At 37.3% G+C, this 19,349-nt stretch overlaps 1 protein-coding gene across 3 annotated transcripts in view; it reads right to left on the bottom strand.

Annotated features, from left to right (window-relative positions):
- acsf3 (acyl-CoA synthetase family member 3) overlaps positions 1-19,349 on the bottom strand; it is a 53,560-nt gene that overhangs the window by 9,807 nt on the left and 24,404 nt on the right. For all 3 annotated transcript variants that reach the window (XM_079445855.1, XM_079445853.1, XM_079445854.1), the window contains exons 6-7: positions 16,727-16,824; positions 15,273-15,399 (exon numbers count right to left, since the gene is read on the bottom strand). In XM_079445855.1, coding sequence (XP_079301981.1) covers positions 15,273-15,399; positions 16,727-16,824 — 225 coding nt within the window. The remainder of the gene's footprint in view (positions 1-15,272; positions 15,400-16,726; positions 16,825-19,349) is intronic.

Raw genomic sequence — 19,349 nt, 5'->3', positions numbered from 1 at the left:
AGGTGTGTGAAGGTTAAGAAAGATATGTCATGGGTTATAGTGTATGAGTTTGTGTGGGAGGAGGTGGTTAAGTTGGCAGGGCAAGGGGAACTAGACATAGGCTGTGACTGGTTGGAGATGAAAGCCAGTTGATGAGTGAGATGGGAATCATGTCCCCATGATCAGTCCTCGGGGCAGTCGTGGCCTAATGGAAAGAGAGTCTGACTTGTAACCCAAAGGTCACGGGTTCGAGTCTCAGGTCCGGCAGGGAACTGTCAGTGGGGGGAGTGAATGTCCAGTGCTCTCTTCCACCCTCAATACCACAACTGAGGTGAGACCCTTGAGCAAGGCACCGAACCCCCAACTGCTCCCGGGCGCCACAGCATAAATGGCGGGCCACGTGTGTGTGTGTTCACTAAATGCAGAGCCCAAATTCCGAGTATTCTCACGTCCTTTCCTTCCTTTTCCAATACATCAGCATCTAACAACTCATTGCCACAAACTTTAATTCGTTTCTATCCTTTATTGCCACAATGCTTCCATTCCCTTTCTAAAGGAAACATCCCTATCAGTATTACTGGGTGGGCTCTTTTGACCATGCTCCAGTAAGCTACCACCTAAAAACCATCAAAATTACTGCATGATTTACTCACACTCAAATTATCCTAGGTGTATATGACTTTCTTCTTTCAGATGAATACAATGGGAGTTAGATTAAAAAATGTCCTGGCTCTTTCAAGGTTTATAATGGCACTGAATTGTGGTTGAGATTTTGAAGCACAAAAAAAATACACCGACCCATCATAAAAAGTACTCCAAAGTACTGAGGGGGGTTCATTAAAGGCCTTCTGAATAGAAGCGATGCGTTTGCGTAAGAAAAATATCCATATTTATCCATCTCTAGCTTCTGCTGACTGTCACATGTGCATTCACAAGAGAGTGGCGATCCAGCGGATGACGTCGGATGTAGGCGTAGCACTTATTTTCACTGCCATTATAAAGCTTGGAAGAGCCAGGACATTTTTTAATAATACAAAATCTGATTGTATTCATCTGAAAGAAGAAAGTCATATACACCTAGGATGGCTTGAGGGTGAGTAAATCATTGGGTAATTTTCATATTTGGGTGAACTATTAAGAACTACATAGCAAAACCTTTGCAACACCCTAATACCTTAGCATTGTAGTGGGGAGTTTTGGAACAGGCAAATACACTTTTTGTTTTAGAAAATGTCTAGTTTCATTCATAATTCCTTTAACTCATTAAACTGAAGTGCCTGTACTGGCAGTAAGAGTTCAAACCTCACTTTAAATGTAAAGGTTGAGACACAATGGTCAGCTGTCTGGCAATGTCAGGCCACGTGGTCCGTACCGTTAGCACTACTTGCACCCCCGTCAGTGGCTTTTTGGCCAATTGAGCATGTTGAATCAGTGGTGGAGTCCGTTTGTGAGAGAGATCACTGTGACTGTCCGTTCAGCTTAGCGAAGCAGTGCATGAGGAGAAAAACAGTACTGACGGAACTCATCAGTAACTAAACTCGAGCGAGAGAGTTGTGAAAGCATCTGCAGTCTTAGCTCTTCTGGTTTCCTCTTTTGAATGACATATACGGACTACTGCCATCTGTTGGTTTGGAGAGTTATTTCCTTTCAGGCAGGTGCAGAACGTGCATGCTATTTGGCGGTTGACTGTTATGTGGGGCGTTGAAAATGCAACCTTTTGGCCCAGAAACAGGTGATGTAAGGCGGCTTTCATTACTGCTAATTATCTGATGTTGATTTGCTGTGTCTGGGCCTTTACATAGAGTGGGTCACTTCATGGGGCAGACATATTAAGGTCACATGACTAAATGTAATTATTTTAACTTAGAAAACCGGCTGTTATTGGACACTTTTGCTAATTCAATAAATTAATCATGGCTGATGTGGATAGTGTCAGTCCAGTATGCTTGCCATATCAGTCAGATTTTTTGTACACAAAGTGTGCATAGAAAAACAACTGCCTTTTGTTTTCCAATAAATTTTCAATAAAGCTCTACAATGCAGTGTTTCATCACTTTTTTTCTTCTTTGCCTCTCTCTCCCCATCTCCAGCGAGGAGCACAGCATCAATAGAGGGCCCATCTGTTCCCATACATCAGGCTCTTCATTTCAGTTTATTAGCTGGGATAAATCATAAATATTTCATTATACATCACGGGCGGCTGTCGCAGGGACGGCACAATTTATCAGCGCTGCCCTCTCTTGCCGCCCAGCACCGGAGCAATAAGCTTTCCAGTCTATTAAACAAGATTGATACAGTGTGTAAATTTAGATATTGGGAATTTCTTCACAGACCACTGCTCCACAGTGATAGGCTGGGGTGAGGTGAAGGAGAAGCGGGTGGGTGGAAGGAGACAGAGAGAGAGAGCAAGGGATGGGGGCGGAGGGGAAAAGTGGCTGGGTGTTAACAGCAGTAAGAGTGTATTTACACTCGCCTCGTCCCTCTTTAAAATAACCCTATCCACAAACGCAAAGTATAATTTGGTCATAGCGGCATAGCTTCCTTCTCATGGAAATGAACCAGGAACATGTTTGACATGGGGACAGATAAGCTGTTGGTGTGTGAGAGGAGAGAATTTACAGAGGTTTTTATCCTCTTTAAGAATCCATAATGTCCCTGGGGAGGGATCAAAGGTCACAGGAAGCATTAAACCCTCATGTCAGGGTTTTCTTCTATGATTAAAAGCAAAAGAAGGTTGATGTTGAGTATGTGGATATGAATAACACCGTGTCATAACCACCTCCATCGAAAATCATTTTTGTCCTAACCAACCGGCAAACAACGAGTCACATTTTGTTGATGGTTTGGTTTCTATTCCTGCAGCAATGCCCTGGGCAGGCCATATAACTGTACATAATGTAATTAAATAAATTAATGAAAATAATTTTTGATTGACTGTGAATATGTCAGCATCTTCATGTTCAGTGAGGACAGACAAATTGTTTGTTGCTTTGAAATTGTGGCGTGTAAATTGTAGAAAAATATTTTTTAGAAGAAAAATTGGTGGAAAAAAATGATATGCCACTTTCAAAAAAAGACTAAAAATGCCATGTGATGTAATCATCAAGTAAAAAGATAACATCTTTTTACTTGCACCATGAATGAGTAAGTGTACACATGTACATGTATTGTATTAACTTTTTGCAGCAAATTTCTGCAAAGTTTGCCATTCTGACATTGAAGTAGCCTATTCATGTGATTTGTGCACATATGAGTATTTCAAACTTGAGGTTTATCATTTTAAAACTTTATGTCAAAACTATTTATATCTGAACTGTAAAGTTATTTAAATTGTGGCTTTTACAGTCATTTTACAGTTTAGTATGTTACCATAGACACTGGCTACCTAAACAACATGTAGTTCTATAATAATATTGGAATTTTCTGAATGAAACTTATTTACTGAAGAATTTATAGAGTACAGTTGGCCTATTAATCATTATTATTTGAGCTGATCTTCCCCCTCCTTTCAACAATGCACATACTAAAAAGAAGTGTATCCAAGTCATTGTATATGTCAAATGCATTTTTAAGGTATTATTAAATTAATGCTGTCACGCCATTGACTCACAAGCCAAAATTCATGTAAACTGCTTTGAAACTAATCAAGTGTCTCCCAGAGGCTCACAAACACTATAAGCAAATGAGACTGAATGATTGATTTTACATTGTTTATGAGAACACAAGCACAGTTACATAGACATTCTCTCTAACCACAGACCTAACATCTATACATTTAACAGCAAAGACCTCTGATTCTGCACACCATGTCGTGACTCATTTACATGAGGTAAACAATGACCCGTCAACTACGTGACAACTTTTCTGGACGACTAGTAAAAATGAGTAATTGTGCGAATGCTAATATGAACCGCTCCATGAACACAGTGGCAGCAAAGGCATCAGTCTACTGAAGTCACTGCAGAAGCGCTACGGCCCAGCGGCTTTCCTAATTAAAATGATAAGAAGCTTTATTGCACTAGTTCTTTTTTCTCACTGTCTGGCTGAGCTGTTTAAGTGAACACAGCCATGTTGCATGCTAAACAAGTACGAGCACATGATGCAATGAGGAGAAAGCATCCCACAGACAACTCATGCATTTAAAGCAAAGTCATTCTTCACATTATTTCCATATATAGTGTCATCTCAGGTGAGCTGAGGTTTGGTGATGCTTTACCATAAGAAAACCAATATGCCTGGTTTAGATTTTTAACTCTTTGATTTAACAGGACAAAATGTGTCATTTTTGCATAGACACAAAAGATTTGCCTGAACATGCCAACAAACACATCTGTAAAAGCTCCTGGCACATGCCAACACTTAAACAAACATAAATAGTCTATTTTGCTGGAAGCTCAGGGTGTAAACAAAAACAATACAGCACACGCACATCATACACACTTGACAGGCTGAAGGGGGTTGACAGCTCTGGAAAGGGCAGTGTGGCAGAGGCCATGTTTCACGTCCAGCACACTTACACATCAGTGAACAAACACAGCACTCTGACAAGCTGTGAGCTCCACTGCTCCTCCTGAACATGTGTGAATGACTCTATATTCCCTGACAGCCATGGAAGTAAAACTGCGGTGAGGAACATAGGCTCTCTGGGTTTGTAAAACTTGAACTGGGCTTCTTTTGGATATTTATATCAATTCTAAAGTGAAAAAAGAAGAAGAATAAGAAAAAAGAACCATATAAAGCACTCTTTTATTTATTTATTTACTCTTGAACTCATATTAAAACGTAGGCCTGTGTATCAAATATACAACAGGCTTTTGATAGACATTTTGTATTTTTTTATCTTACTTTTTAAATAACAACAGCACCAAATCGCATATTTTTTTTGCCAGATGGATTAAAATGATTTTGTTTTTAACACAGATGCAAATAGACATAACAAAAACAATTTGGGTTTCAGCATAAAAGCATGTTAGTGTATTAAAGATTTGCTTGTAATCGGTGCTGCAGTGCCCTTTAAGATGAAAAAGGAACAAAAACATATCAAAGACTAGATCAATGAAGGATAATATTGACAGTCAGCACATAAAGTGCTGTCTTCCTCCAATATAAGCAGAACTCAGAAAGAGTTGTAGATTGAGTGGGGCCTGATGGAAAGTAATCTCTGTTAAGTAACCAGATATACAGTAAACACTCACAACTACATGAATATTAATGCATGAATTTTAGAGCATTATAACACTTCCAGCTCTACAGAAAGGCTAATGAGGATGAATAACAAAACAAGCGCTGACAAAACACAAATGACATTTATCGTCCTTAAGCTTCTTTTTCCTCATAAATTACAATCAAATTTGCATAATTCTACTATACGCTTCCTTTAAAAGAATCAAACTCATACCGCTTTAAGTGGACAAAAATTGCATTCACACTGGCCTCGAAAGTGGTTTCAGATCTCATTTTGGTCCCCGCTGTGAAAAGGGCCTTGGTTAATTCATTGTTCATTGAAACACAGTCAACTTGGATATTATTGTAATGCAATACTGATAATGATGACCATAATTTAAATTAATATTTGAGTATAATTAGGGCTTTCAAAATGAAAACATTAACTTATTTGAAATAATACAATTAATTGAATACTGGCATTATAAGCACCAACGCAGGTGTCCGCTTAAAAACGTTCCTGTTTAATAAAATTGAATCAGAATATTCACATCAACTTTTCATCAGTTGTTGGGACTGTGAGAAACATTAACACTAATAGAATTGTAAGGATGGACTTTGAAAGCCCACCAGAAATAGTATATCATCCACACATTTTATTTTTAACACACTGTGATTCGGAATGGACAAATTCTAATCTTGCATACTATTTTGAAAAGAATGTATGCCAACTGGGACACAGCCATAGTCTTATTTTAGTAATTAATACCTGAGCGAGTGCTTTGCACTTGGGTGAGTGATCTTATTTGTCTAATATAATTCAGTGAGTGGGGGCAGAATTGCTTTATGTTAATGGAACTGATTGTGCAGCTTGCATCTGATAACAGCTCAAATTTAGGATATCATGGAGGTTTTGAATCTAAACTATATAAAGCTATAGCATTCAAATACACAATGAAATGATTCATTCCAGCTTTTCCAGAGTTGATATTTGTTACCCCACTGGCAAATTGCTTTTTTTTTCTTCTTGCTTTTAGCACAACAAAATGGATGGGTAATAAAAAAATAAAAAACACTTAAAGATAATATGTCTTTGCTTCCTAAGTATTTTATTATTTTATTGTACTGTCCATCTCCTGTAAATCCCAGTGTTACAGAACCATGGCTATCTGAATCAAATCCATGAAAGCAGGTCTCTCTAGCTCAGAAGGACAGGACAAGTGTAAAAATCAGACTAGGTCAAGCAGCTGTTGAGGGCAGCCCCTCAGTGGGACGGGGTAGGTAGCTGGGCGGACATGTCTCCAGGAAGACCTCAGAGCTGTTGAGGAGCAGTGCCAACATTTCATGCTCAAGAATCGCATTTACCAAGAGTAAACTGCAAACTGATCACTGCTACAAGCACAAGGCAGACTGAGAAATTAGCTTTTGGGCATGTGTGTCTGTATGTTTGTCAGAATGACATGCAGAGCTGTTGGCTACACACAGACAGGAATAGGACAACCAATGTTTGTTGTGCTCTAAGACATTGTTACTTATTTTAGCATTGCATTATTGTGAATGAATGGTCAGTGCACATTATTTTGAGGAAAAAATAAATGTTTATCTTTGTAAAAAGTCTTCCTTAAAAGACTTAATTTTACAGCAAGGCAAACCCATTTACACAGACAGTGAAATTTGCAGGGCAGCTTCATAAAATAGAGCCTGATAAAGTGTCCTCAAATAGCACATGGCTGTCTAGCGTCTGTGACAGCAACAATAAGGTCACTTCTCCCTCTCACTGCCTTTCACTCCTCACACATAATGTCAAGCAAAGTACAATCAGCACCGCTCTATCTGCCAACAAGTGTGCTCGCTCTCAAAAACAGGGTGATGGCACTGGGGACAGATATTCTTTTACTCTTCAAAACGAAGAAAGAGTGATTGTCTCTGTACTCAATATGTGGCCCATTTCAACAGATGACAAATGTATGTCACCTTCACAGAATCCTCTTAGCAGGTTACCTAGCAGTTCATGGCCCACGAGAACAAGATTAAATTAATTTGAAAAATCTCAGATATACTGTATAAAATATTTGAAAGTTAAAGGATAAAGGGAGGGATGAGGGGGTTTCAAATATTGCCACATTTTACATCACAATACTGTATTGATTTGTTGAGGCCAATGATTGATTTTTTTTTGGGAGACTGAACACCATTCTGAGACTTTGAGAAGTCTAACAAATCTTGTTTTAGGGATCTCAAAGAAAGACATATTGAAACCGATGGAGATTATTTCAATGTACATTATTTTTATTAATTAAAAACTAATGTTCTCAAACACTCTAACAAGAAATTCAGTACTCATCCAATGAACACTTTATCCAGTGTCACTAATGCAACATAATCTAATGCAAAATGTTTCTGCGTAAATCTACAAGCACAAGTTTCATGCAGAGGTACTCATGGCTCAGGAACGCAAACACAATTTGCAATGTCCTCATGTTAAGAATAAGTAATGTTGTAATGGCTACTAAAATGTTTTTGCTGTCATAGAAAATGTATGTATATATATATATATATATATACAAAATTTTACAGCAATACATATGATATATATATATTCTTGATTATTTCAAACATTTATCCAGTAGTGCATTTCAGAGCCTTCATTGGACTCGTGACCTTCCCACTGGAGAATTGTGTTGGATAGGTCAGTGAGAAAGAGAGATGTGTGACCTGAGGGTGGAGGTCAGAAAGAGGGATGAGCAAAAGAAGGGTCAGGAGGAATAGATGGAGAGGGGTATGACTTAATGCTTCATGTGATCAAGCGATGGCTGGGATCGCTTGAAAACAGAGCTGGGTGATGAATTGGCCGCCCAGCAGACTGAAAACACTGATGCACAAAACAAACCAAATAAAACACGCATACTCTTCCATATATCATTAATAAATATCTACAATCTGATCTCTGAACAGCCATAGTGGAGAGAGTGAAACAGCTAGTTAACATTCTGCCCAGCGCTCCGATGCTCGGGAGTCAACCCCGTTACCACCTCGCTCCTGTTATTTACGAGCAGCTGGGCTAATGTGCATTCCCTAACCAGTGCTTACCCGAGCGCACCCGACTTTTAGCATGCCTCCATTATTCATAACTATGTGTGCGCAGCATTTGGAAAATTGCTAATGCTTCTCTGTGCAAAGCCTTGTCTTATTTATTTATTTTTATTTATTGTTTCCCAGAGTGTAATTCATTCCAGGAAAGAGCTGTCCTGCTAGAGAAGAGGGCATCACCTCAGCCTGCTTGTCTTTCTTAATTTCTTTTCTATTTTTCTCACTTTTCCCTGGTTTCTTTTCTTACTGTTTGTGTGTTAGAAAAAATAAAATGGTTGTTTACAGCATGTGAGATGTTACTATAGTATCACTGGTAAAAACTATACAACATATAACCAGAGACAGACAAGTCTGAACTTCAGTTGACCACAAAGAGTTCACAGACCATCTGATACACATTGCACACAAATATGACAAGCACCTTAATATAGTTTGAAATAAAAAGCTTAAACCAGATCCATTTATATGTTGCTATATGTTATTATGTTGGTCAGGAACTCTCTTCCTGCCTAAGTTGACAGTTCTTGGGCAAAATAACCTGCATGTGGACCAGACTTTAAGCTGATTGTAAAACATCTGGCAAGACTAGTGAGTCAGGTGACAAAAAAGATGAATAGCACACTACAGAGTTAATATTTCACTTACAGAGAGAGTAAAGCAAAAGCCAGGGCCAGATAATGATCCCGGATATTTATTACGAAATCCTAATGACCTTCAACCAGAGTTAACGAGGGTCTGTGTGTGGACTGCTGATGGAGTATCCAACAGCCTGAGATTCACAGCAACAACAAAAGAACAAGAGAGATATGAAAGAGAAGGAGGAGGGAGAGGAAGAGAGAGGGAACATAAAGGCATGCATGAAAATCAATGGGAAGAACGAAGCATAGGATTGGCAGAAAGTGAGCGCTGTAGAAAGGGTGACAGATGATCTATAGAGGTGCCAGTCACAGCCTGCAGCCACACTTACACTATTAGAGACACAGCCGGGCAGACACGGGCCGCATTGATCTGCTCTCTCTCTCTTTCTGAGAGTGTGATGATGAAATGTGAGGGTGTGAGGGTGAGCAGATGGACTGCAACATCCAGCAAACTCGGGAAGAACAAGAAGAGCAGTCCTTTTTTTGAGGTTCCAGGTGAAAAGAAAATGAGAAGGAAGTTTCTTATTAGGGATGGGCAGGATGGTCGATTAATTGCTCATCAACTGACTAGACGATTAGTGAGGTCGACAAGACTGATGGTCAAAGAGATGGCCGGCACATGTAAATCTGTGATAGAAATCACGAGCGTGGGTCTTCCCCCACCCAAGACAAAGAACCAGACTGAAATTCCTTCCAAACCCCTTTTGACCTTTTTGTTCTCCATAGAACTACACAGAGACTTTCTTTTTCATATGCACCTAAAATCATCCTAAAAGGACATTTCTAAGCACAACCCCATATTATGCATGTAACCCACACATTAGACATCATGTTTTAAGCACATATTATGTATGTCTTTTTAATAACTATTAAATAGCTAAAGGGTATGTTTAGTATGTGTGTGTTTAGATTTTCATGCTTGAAAGGTTTCTTCCAATTAATTCTTTGTCAAATGTATCATATTCTGGTTATAGAAATCACATCCAAAAGTATACTTTGCAAGAGTGTGTAAAATTCGGACCATGTGACTGATAATATGCTGATTTATGATGGAAGGAACACCCCTAGCTAATATAATAGCCTATCTAATTGGTCAAGACACCAGATGGGATGTGTCCAGAAGCCGAGTTTAAAAACTCTGGACACCATCAAACTCTCTCTTTCTTTTCCCTTTTCTCTCTCCTTTTTTTTGCTTCAACTTTTGCCACAGCGTTTTGACGCTGCTCTTTGAGCGTGCTCTGGCCTACGTGCCAGCTGCTACCACAATGAGAAGAAAACTCACCTAGTCTCTTTAAATCCCTTTATTCTTTTACTTTAATTTATTTTCTTTTCCATTGCGAGTTTCGTGTACTCAATTAAGTTTTGCCGCCACGCCTCGTCTCCGAGTTCAACTAGAGTCTGTGACTGCCTCAAAACTTCTACCAGCCACAACTCCGCATCCTCAGCCAACGCCCAACCATTGGCTTCCCAAGACGTCACTTCACGACTACTGAACTCTCAGCCAATCAGCAACTCTGGGGAACCCCCTTTCCTGAAATGACGACGAAGGAATCCCTTAGAAAAGCAAGCAAGTAACCTCCAGGTTCTAACTGAATTGGTGCATTTAATAAAAATTTTAGCCTCATTGAGAAACTCAAAGCGAGGGTTAAATAAGTGATTGATGGTTGTTCAGGTCGATGCAATAGCATATTATTGCTGTAAACTTGGGATTTCACATTTTCATTCTCTTAAACTCATCCTTTCCCCACTCTCTCTCTTTCTGCAACGTGTGAATGTGTGAATGCGAGTGTTCATGTGTTAGATTAGTTTATGTCTTAGGTTTATATAAATAAAATCTTATTTATATTGAAAAGAGAAGTATCTTGTGTTTTGTGCTTACAAGTTAATGTCTTAATCTGCCGATCTTGTTACTGTGCTATTAAATAGTGATTTCACTATATTTTGGATTTTAATATCCAGTGCAGAGTTGATGTCATATGGCTTGGTCAATGAATCGCTACTGAACAGTGAGTCTGTTCAAATTCCCTATAAAACCATAAATGATTCCCTTTGAGCTAATTAATTTGAGTTTCCCTTTACATTAAATATTACGTTTTACGTTACATCATTGTCAGTAGATCATCTGCAAAACTTTCAACTCCCATTAATGCTAGGATGGCGGTCTCATGCCAATTTGACACAACGCACATGTGTCATGGATCTTTTGTGAATGTGTGTCAGAGATCTATATGCAAAAGTGACTTTTTTTTGCACACCGAGTAAAATATACATGTGGATAGTTATGTAGTTTACTTTTATGATGCCTTTATGATCTTTCTGGAGCTTGAAAATTTTGGTTGAATCGACCTTCAGTTGAGGGACAAAAATGTATCAGGTGTCATTAAAAATTAGTGTTTTGAAGATGAAAAGAAGATTTAGAATGACATGAGGGTAAGTAACTGATAACAGAATATTCCTTATTATCTGAATTAAGTGGAATAAAAATAATAACCAGAAACCCTAGACAGCTCATTATTGTGTTATCACTGGTTTCAGATACACCTGCCCTTAAAAATCAAATTAACAAAACAAACTACAATTTGTTGTTTTGTATCTTTTTTATCATGCTTAATCATCTATTTCTCAGTAGGGGGCTCTTTATGCACTTTATGCCAACAGACTAAATTTGGTAACATTATATCATTAGTACTGTTAGTATTGGCATTTATACTAGTGAGAGTCTAGTATATCTGTTTCAGAAATGGTTTTGTCCATATGAATACATACCACCACAATGAAACCACACACACACAGGCTGCAGACTGGTGTGTTTTGAGCTGATTGCTCTCTCTCTTATTATGGGATGGTGCTGTGTAATGGAGTGTGACAGAAGCGTGGAACACTTCAACTCTGTCCTTGCTGCCTCCTGCACTCTCTCTCTCGCCAAACCGCTCTCTTTTCCTTTACATTTTTATTTACACTTTTTTATTCTGTTTCTATTAAAAGAATAGTTCTGTTATTTATACAATTGTCATCATTTACAGTACGGTCATGGTGGTATGTATGGTCAACATTCTTTCATATAGAACACAAATATATTTTAAAGAGTCTTTCCTATCTAATGAAAGAATGCAAGAAGCATGGGGTGTAAAGATACAAAAGTGCCATGATATTAATATTCTATAATTTTCTGAAGCCATAAGATAGCTCTCTGTAAGGAACAAAATTCTATGCTGCAGCAGCATTATTTTAGTAGCATTGAAATAATAGCATCGTTTTTATTACTATTTGGAATTTTAATTTTCTGTTTTAATTTTAATTTTAAAGTTTTAGTAATTTTGTGGCATTTTTGTCATTTTATAAGTGTTTTTTTAGTTGTCTATATAGTTTTCATATTTTAGTACATCAAATTAAAATAAATGAAAGTGATAAAGTGCTTGTCAACTACATATAAACTAAAAATAAAATAATTGTATGTTTTTTTATTTCAGTAAATTTCAAGCTACATTTTTTTTTTTGGTCACAGCTCTCAAATCATATTTCACAATAAAACCTGGCACATTAGTTTGAATGTACACAGGCGCAACAGAAAGAGCGTTGGTGAGTAGTTGCCTGTTGGTGGGTAAAGCTTTTACGAAATATAACAATGCAATGTAGTGAAAACAACAGTCAGTTTTAAAGAGATTCACTGTTTCTGACGTAAGCAAATAAAATAATCTTTTCACACAAGCCTGTTTACATTTTCACACGACAGGGCAGCTCACTTCTGATGAACATGCAAAATGTACATTTATTATTACATTTGTTTGCCTCTCTGTGCCCACATAGGCCAACTGTAATTTGATCCGGCCAAATTCTCAATAAAACTGTTTTCATTGTTATATTTTACTGTTTCTGTTGTCAGACAACAGAATGAATATGAATTAGCTCTCCCTTCCAAGATGTAAATCTGCACATAAATTCTGATTTAGCCTATAATCGAGTCGTCGTCTGATGAAATCAAATAGGCTACACATAAGATAAAGACAATAGCTGTGCTGTGATTTTGGCTATACTTGCATGTTAAATTAGAGAAGCAACATAAAATGAAGCAAATTTAATTTGCTGAACAGAGCTGACACGGAGAGAGAGAAAGAGAGAGAGAGAGGTGTGTGCACAGCGGGAAAGAGAGACCTCGCACTCGTGCGGCAGTAGCATCGTGGCTCAGAAACTAAATAAGGTTTGGGCAAACCTTAAAGATTGGTCACTGGTCACTGGTCACTTTTTGAAAAAAAAAAGTTGCTAAAGGGGTCTAAAAAGTCGCTAAGTTGGCAACACTGTCAGCATCTCCATCCATTTCTCCAACTACGGACTAGGCCACGGGTCAAACAGAAAATGTGCACTGCGTTAATCTCACGTTAATAAAATTAGTGCCGTTAAAATTCATTTGAATATATATATATATATATATATATATATATATAAAAAAAACCCAAATTCCTGAAATGTTGGGACATTTTTTACATTTGAATAAAATTAAAACTAAAAGAATTTCAAATCACATGAGCCAATATTTTATTCACAATAGAACATTTAAGAACATAACAAATGTTTAAACTGAGAAATTTTAAAATTTTATGCACAAAATGAGCTCATTTCAAATTTGATGCCTGCTACAGGTCTCAAAATAGTTGGGACGGGGCATGTTTACCATGGTGTAGCATCTCCTCTCCTTTTCAAAACAGTTTGAAGACGTCTGGGCATGAAGGTTATGAGTTTCTGGAGTGTTGGTGATGGAATTTGGTCCCATTCTTGCCTGATATAGGTTTCCATCTGCTGGAGAGTTTGTGGTCATCTTTGACGTATTTTTCGTTTAATAATGCGCAAAACGTTCTCTATTGGTGAAAGAGCTGGACTGCAGGCAGGCCAATTCAGCACCCGGACTCTTCTACTACGAAGCCATGCTGTTGTAATAGCTGCAGTATCTGGTTTTGCATTGTCCTGCTGAAATACACAAGGCCTTCCCTGAAATATAAGTCGTCTGGAGGGGAGCATATGTTGGTCTAAAAAATTTAAAATACCTTTCAGCATTCATAGTGCCTTCCAAAACATGCAAGCTGCCCATACCGTATTCACTTATGCACCCCCATCAGAGATGCTGGCTTTTGAACTGAACGCTGATAACACGCTGGAAGGTCTCCCACCTCTTGTATTCTATATAATTGCACTGTCCTTGGAGCGGACCTGACCTACATTTCACTGCTGGTTATACCCTGTATAATTGTGTATGTGACAAATAAAAATCTTGAATCTTGAATCTTTAGCCCGGAGGACACGGCGTCCGTGATTTCCAACAAGAATGTGAAATTTGGATTCGTCTCATATGGCTTCCTTTTTGCATGATAGAGCTTTAGTTGGTATCTGCAGATGGCAAGGCGGATTGTGTTTACCGACAGTGGTTTCTGGAAGTATTTCTGGGCCCATTTAGTAAAGTCAATGACAGAATCATGCCGATGAGTGATGCAGTGTCGTCTGAGGGCCCGAAGACCACGGGCATCCAACAAAGGTATTCGGCCTTGTCCCAGAGATTGCTCCAGTTTCTCTGAATCTTTTGATGATGTTATGCACTGTAGATGATGAGATTTGCCAAAGCGGAACGTTGTTTTTAAATATTCCACAATCTTTTTACGCACTCTTTCACAGATTGGAGAGCCTCTGCCCATCTTTACTTCTGAGAGACTGCCTCTCTAAGACATCCCTTTTATAGCTAATCGTGTTACAGACCTGATGTCAATTAACTTAATTGGTTGCTAGATGTTCTCCCTGAATCTTTTCAAAATTTCTTGCTTTTTCAGCCCTTTGTTGCCCCCGTACCAACTTTTTTGAGACCATCAAATTTGAAATGAGCTCATTTAGTGGATAAAAGTGTAAAATTTCTCCGATTAAACATTTGTTATGTTCTCTATGTTCTATTGTGAATAAAATATTGGCTCAAGTGATTTGAAAGTCTTTTAGTTTTAATTTTATTCCAATTTAAAAAAACGTCCCAACATTTCCGGAATTCGGGTTGTGTGTGTGTATATATATATATATATATATATATATATATATATATTCTTATCTCATTTTCTGTTGCATAAAAGAAAAATCAATAATAAATGATGAGAAAGTTTTCATTCTTGGGCTAACAATTCTTTTAATTTTGTGTCCTGCTTTTATGGTAGCAAACAATTATGGACCATTATGTCTTCTCCTTTTATCTCTTATTATCTTTTTGCTAGTTTCTTTGATTTATCTGGCACTTTATTCAGACAGACAGTCAAAACAAGACAGTCCCACAGAACACAAAGTCTCACTTATGCACAAATGTGTGTAGACATGCTCCCCTATATTGTATATGTAGTACCATAACAGACAAGCATAAATTAAGTGTGAGAGCAGTACCGGTTTTGAACCACCCATCCTCAGTGAAGGTGTCTGCTGTCTCCTGAGGTTTGTTCCAGTACTTCTGAAAGACAGAAGAACCTCGAACCAACAGCTCGCCCTCCTTCCCCTCCAAACCAGCCTTCACCTGAGGAAAAAACACACACATAGATCTAGAGAGTACAATGTCAGTAGGTCTTCTTCATTAATAACTGTTTACATACAGTAAATACAAATTTGATCTTATATTTTCATAAACTTAAATGCTTAGTTTTAATTAAATATTTTTTCTGTGAAAACATTTGTACAGGTTTGCAAGAAGAAGGTGTGCACATACACTTAGTGAATGACTATCTACCTTCATCTGTAAAAGTTTACTGCATTTTAAATTATGGGTACTTCCCGTTTGGGGAACTTCCACACATGGCTGAATGACTGAAACAAATAACTTAAAATAATAGGCTAATAATCTTATTTGCGCTACAAATAATACAAATAATCCAGTTTGACTGCATGAGATGTACAACTCTATTTTAATTTTTTTTTATGAAATAATGGAACACTTGGAATTAATGTGACATTGGTACATGTCTGTGATAAAAGCTAACTTCGCTGTGTACTGTTTCTTCTGATTGTTTCCTTTTTCTTTTTCGGACCTGCTGTATTACTATGAAAAAGACATCAGAAACTGCACAGTTGTAGTCTGTTCTCATGTTTTTTCCCTCCAAATCATCACTTATAACTCTTTACCATTTTTTCACACAGTGCTCTAAAACATTGTTTTCTGCCTGTTTTCACTTCTAATGCCTATCAGCAATGTTTACTAGAATATTTCAAAGGTGGAATATATCCATGACAGAACATTTTTGATTCACATGACATACACATAGGTTACATAATTTAGGTCCGGTTTCATAGACAGGGCTTAGCCTAAACCAGGATTAGGCCTATGTTCAATCAGGACATTTAAGTAATTTTTATAAACATGCCTTAGAAAAAAACATTACTGGTGTGCATCTTAAGACAAAACAAAGGCACTGACATGTTTTAAGATCAGTCAGTGCAAGTTTCTTTCAGTTGAAACGGCTCAGATTTACATTTTAGTCTAGGACTAGACTTAAGCCTTGTCTGTGAAACCGGGGGATAGACTTTTTATATTAACATCCACAATATTGCTGCTGAAAGGCTCATCAGAGCTTTTGGAGTTATTTATGCTCTGGTGATAGTAACTTGTTAAAACTTTTTCTTTTGATGTTCGATAGTTGAGGAGTGAGGAGAATTACATCCTCATTGTAAACTATTTTTTAAATGATTATTCCTCCATTCACAGAGTGAATACTAAACAAGTTTATAGTCAGTCGCTCATTGTTTACAATATAATGGAAGTTATACCCATAATTCGTGTCATGCGGTGTAGGAAAAAGGCAGATAGGAATATTTATTTTCAATAGGAAAAAACAGAGCCCTCCTATTACCCTGCTTCCTTTGCTGTTGCCCTCAGCGATGATAGTGTTGGTGGAGTTTGTCATCACGATACGCACTTCCACTCCTGGCAGAGGCACTCCAACAGCACCTGGAATAACACACACAGGCAATTTTATTAAATACAACTTGTTGTCTTATATTTTATTTTATTTTGGTGGCTTTTATGCAGTCAAACTATTGGTTTACCATATTCTTATTGCGATGTAAAGCATTAATTATATAGCAATTCCTAAGAAAAGTAATGGTCAACTTTAATTTAATTTTGGATTTAATTCTGGGAGAAATTAAGAAATTGTATTTAAATTTGATAGTTAACACTTATATTTTAAACTTTTTAGTTTAAAAATCAATTAGTTCAAAAATCAATGTTCTAGAATCTCAAAAATAGTAGTGTTTGGAGGAAAAATGTTAGCCTAATGTAAAATTGTCTCAGTCTGACTAAAAAATATACTCTGTCTGCACTGTAAAGTTGTAGCACAGATATACAGAGCTGAAGAGATGTCTTACTCCTATACACACAAACATATGTGGAATCTGACCATTAGGGGCTTGAGTGTGAATATAAATGAGATGGGGGCTGATTTGAGGTCTATGTGCGGTGTCAACTGGGATATGATTGCGTGTAAGTATATACTGGAATGTGGTTGTCCCTGCATTCCTGTCACAAAATGAGAAAAGAACACAACAGCTCCCAGACTGCTTAAGGAAGCCATTAACAAGCCTCCAGTCCCTCTGCCCATCACAAGCCCTCATTAAAACAGAGGACACACACACACACACACACACTCATGTTTTATTCAAAGCCTTTCGCACAGCAATCCACACTGTGCCACCATAGGGAGTGGCAGCACCCACTAGTACAACACAGAGAGAGAAAAAAAAAAACTTGTGTATTACATCTATTGGCACAATTAGATTTATTTGGATAAATGGCTTGTTTATCTAGATTTCAACATTTTCTTGAAAATGTCAGTAGTGTTTGCCTAAATTCAAAGCTATAGGGTTTCTGAGTGGTTGCTAGGGCATTGATGTATTCCTCATGCCTGTATCATATCCTAAGTAGGGCTGGGTAAAAAATATTGATTCTTCGATTTTAATCGATCTTCAGTTTAACGCAACGATATCGATTTGGGAAATCCCCGAATCGATTCTTAATGCGCGTGCTTCACGTAAGAGGATATGAATATTCACCTCTCGTCCTGAAGGTGTCACCATCTTTCGAATTGCTCCACTAAAAAAAACAAACTGTGTGCACCCTATTATTAATGTAGATGTGTATTTCAGTAATAAACTTAAGTAGGAGAGTTTCAGTTACCAGCATTTATATCAAAATATGGATCCCATGTCTGCAAAACTAACATTTTAAATGAAATATTGATAGCTAATCGAAATCGGAATCGAATCGAAACCATAAAAATAAGAATCAAATCGAATCGCAGAATTGGTCACAATACCCAGCCCTAATCCTAAGTATGAAAAAATAACAGTAGAATGTAGTAGCTCAGCTTCCATAATTTATCATCACTTGTTAAATAGTTTATTTATTGTGGGCAATTTATGCATTTCATTTTATGTTGCCCTACAGACATTTCTTTATTTTAAATGACTTTACGTCTTTATTTAAATTGCGGCATTTCTCATTGCATCCAGCTATGGTAAACTTTGCCAATACAAATGCAGTTTCTGTCACACCAATAAACCACACCAAAATTCAATTGAAAACAGATATGCAGAGTGCAGAAAGTGAGTCATGGTAAGAAAATAGAGGTGGAGAATTTGGTGTGGAACAATTACAAGAGAAATTGATCAAATGAAAGAGCAAGAGAGAGATGAAGGTTTGAAAATGCGTGAAAAAATCAAAATAAAATGTTAACAATAAATAAAATCGATTCATAAAAACTAGCTCGCTTGCTTGTTTTAAAATGATACCTGAAAAATTATGTTTTGTATATTTGTACACCATGCTATATAATTCTTTTGTGCCTTTATGATACAATTACTGCACAAAGATATTAACAAGAAATTGAATTAATTATTAAGTACATTTAATTAAGATGTGTCAATCTTCTGCTAGAAGATATAGACCCTCACTAAGTTGAATGACACAGTGATATGCACAGTGACTTTATAAACGTGTTTTATATCATAGCTGATACTATGCATTTTTATAATTAACATTTGCAATATAGGCCTTAAAATATTAGAATTTAATTCAACTAGAAAAATGAAAGTGTTTCTGAGTGCTTTTTAAAAATGGTAAAATCAAGAATTGCATTATTTCCTGAACTGACTGAAAAGAAAATCCAAACCATCTCTTCAAGAGACTTTTTAATCTCAGTTTGGAGCTTTAAAGCGTCAACGGTCTCTTACAACAAAGATTCAACTATGATTTTCAACTATGACATTAGATCAAACTCATCATAATTCATGGGTGTCTCCTCTGGTGATCACAGTCAACCCTGTGACTGATATTGATTGACTTCAACCTACTTTTGAATTAGACAGCCTCACGTAGGTGTCTCGTGGGGCCGAGCAGGAAATGTTAACGGTGGCAAAATCCTCTTAATCATCACCTCTGAGCATTAACTTCAGACATTTTTCCTCCGATCTCTT

The sequence above is a fragment of the Barbus barbus genome (genome assembly GCF_936440315.1).
Source record: "Barbus barbus genome assembly, chromosome: 2".
Lineage (NCBI taxonomy): Eukaryota > Metazoa > Chordata > Actinopteri > Cypriniformes > Cyprinidae > Barbus > Barbus barbus.
This window is presented reverse-complemented; position numbering and strand designations above follow the sequence as displayed.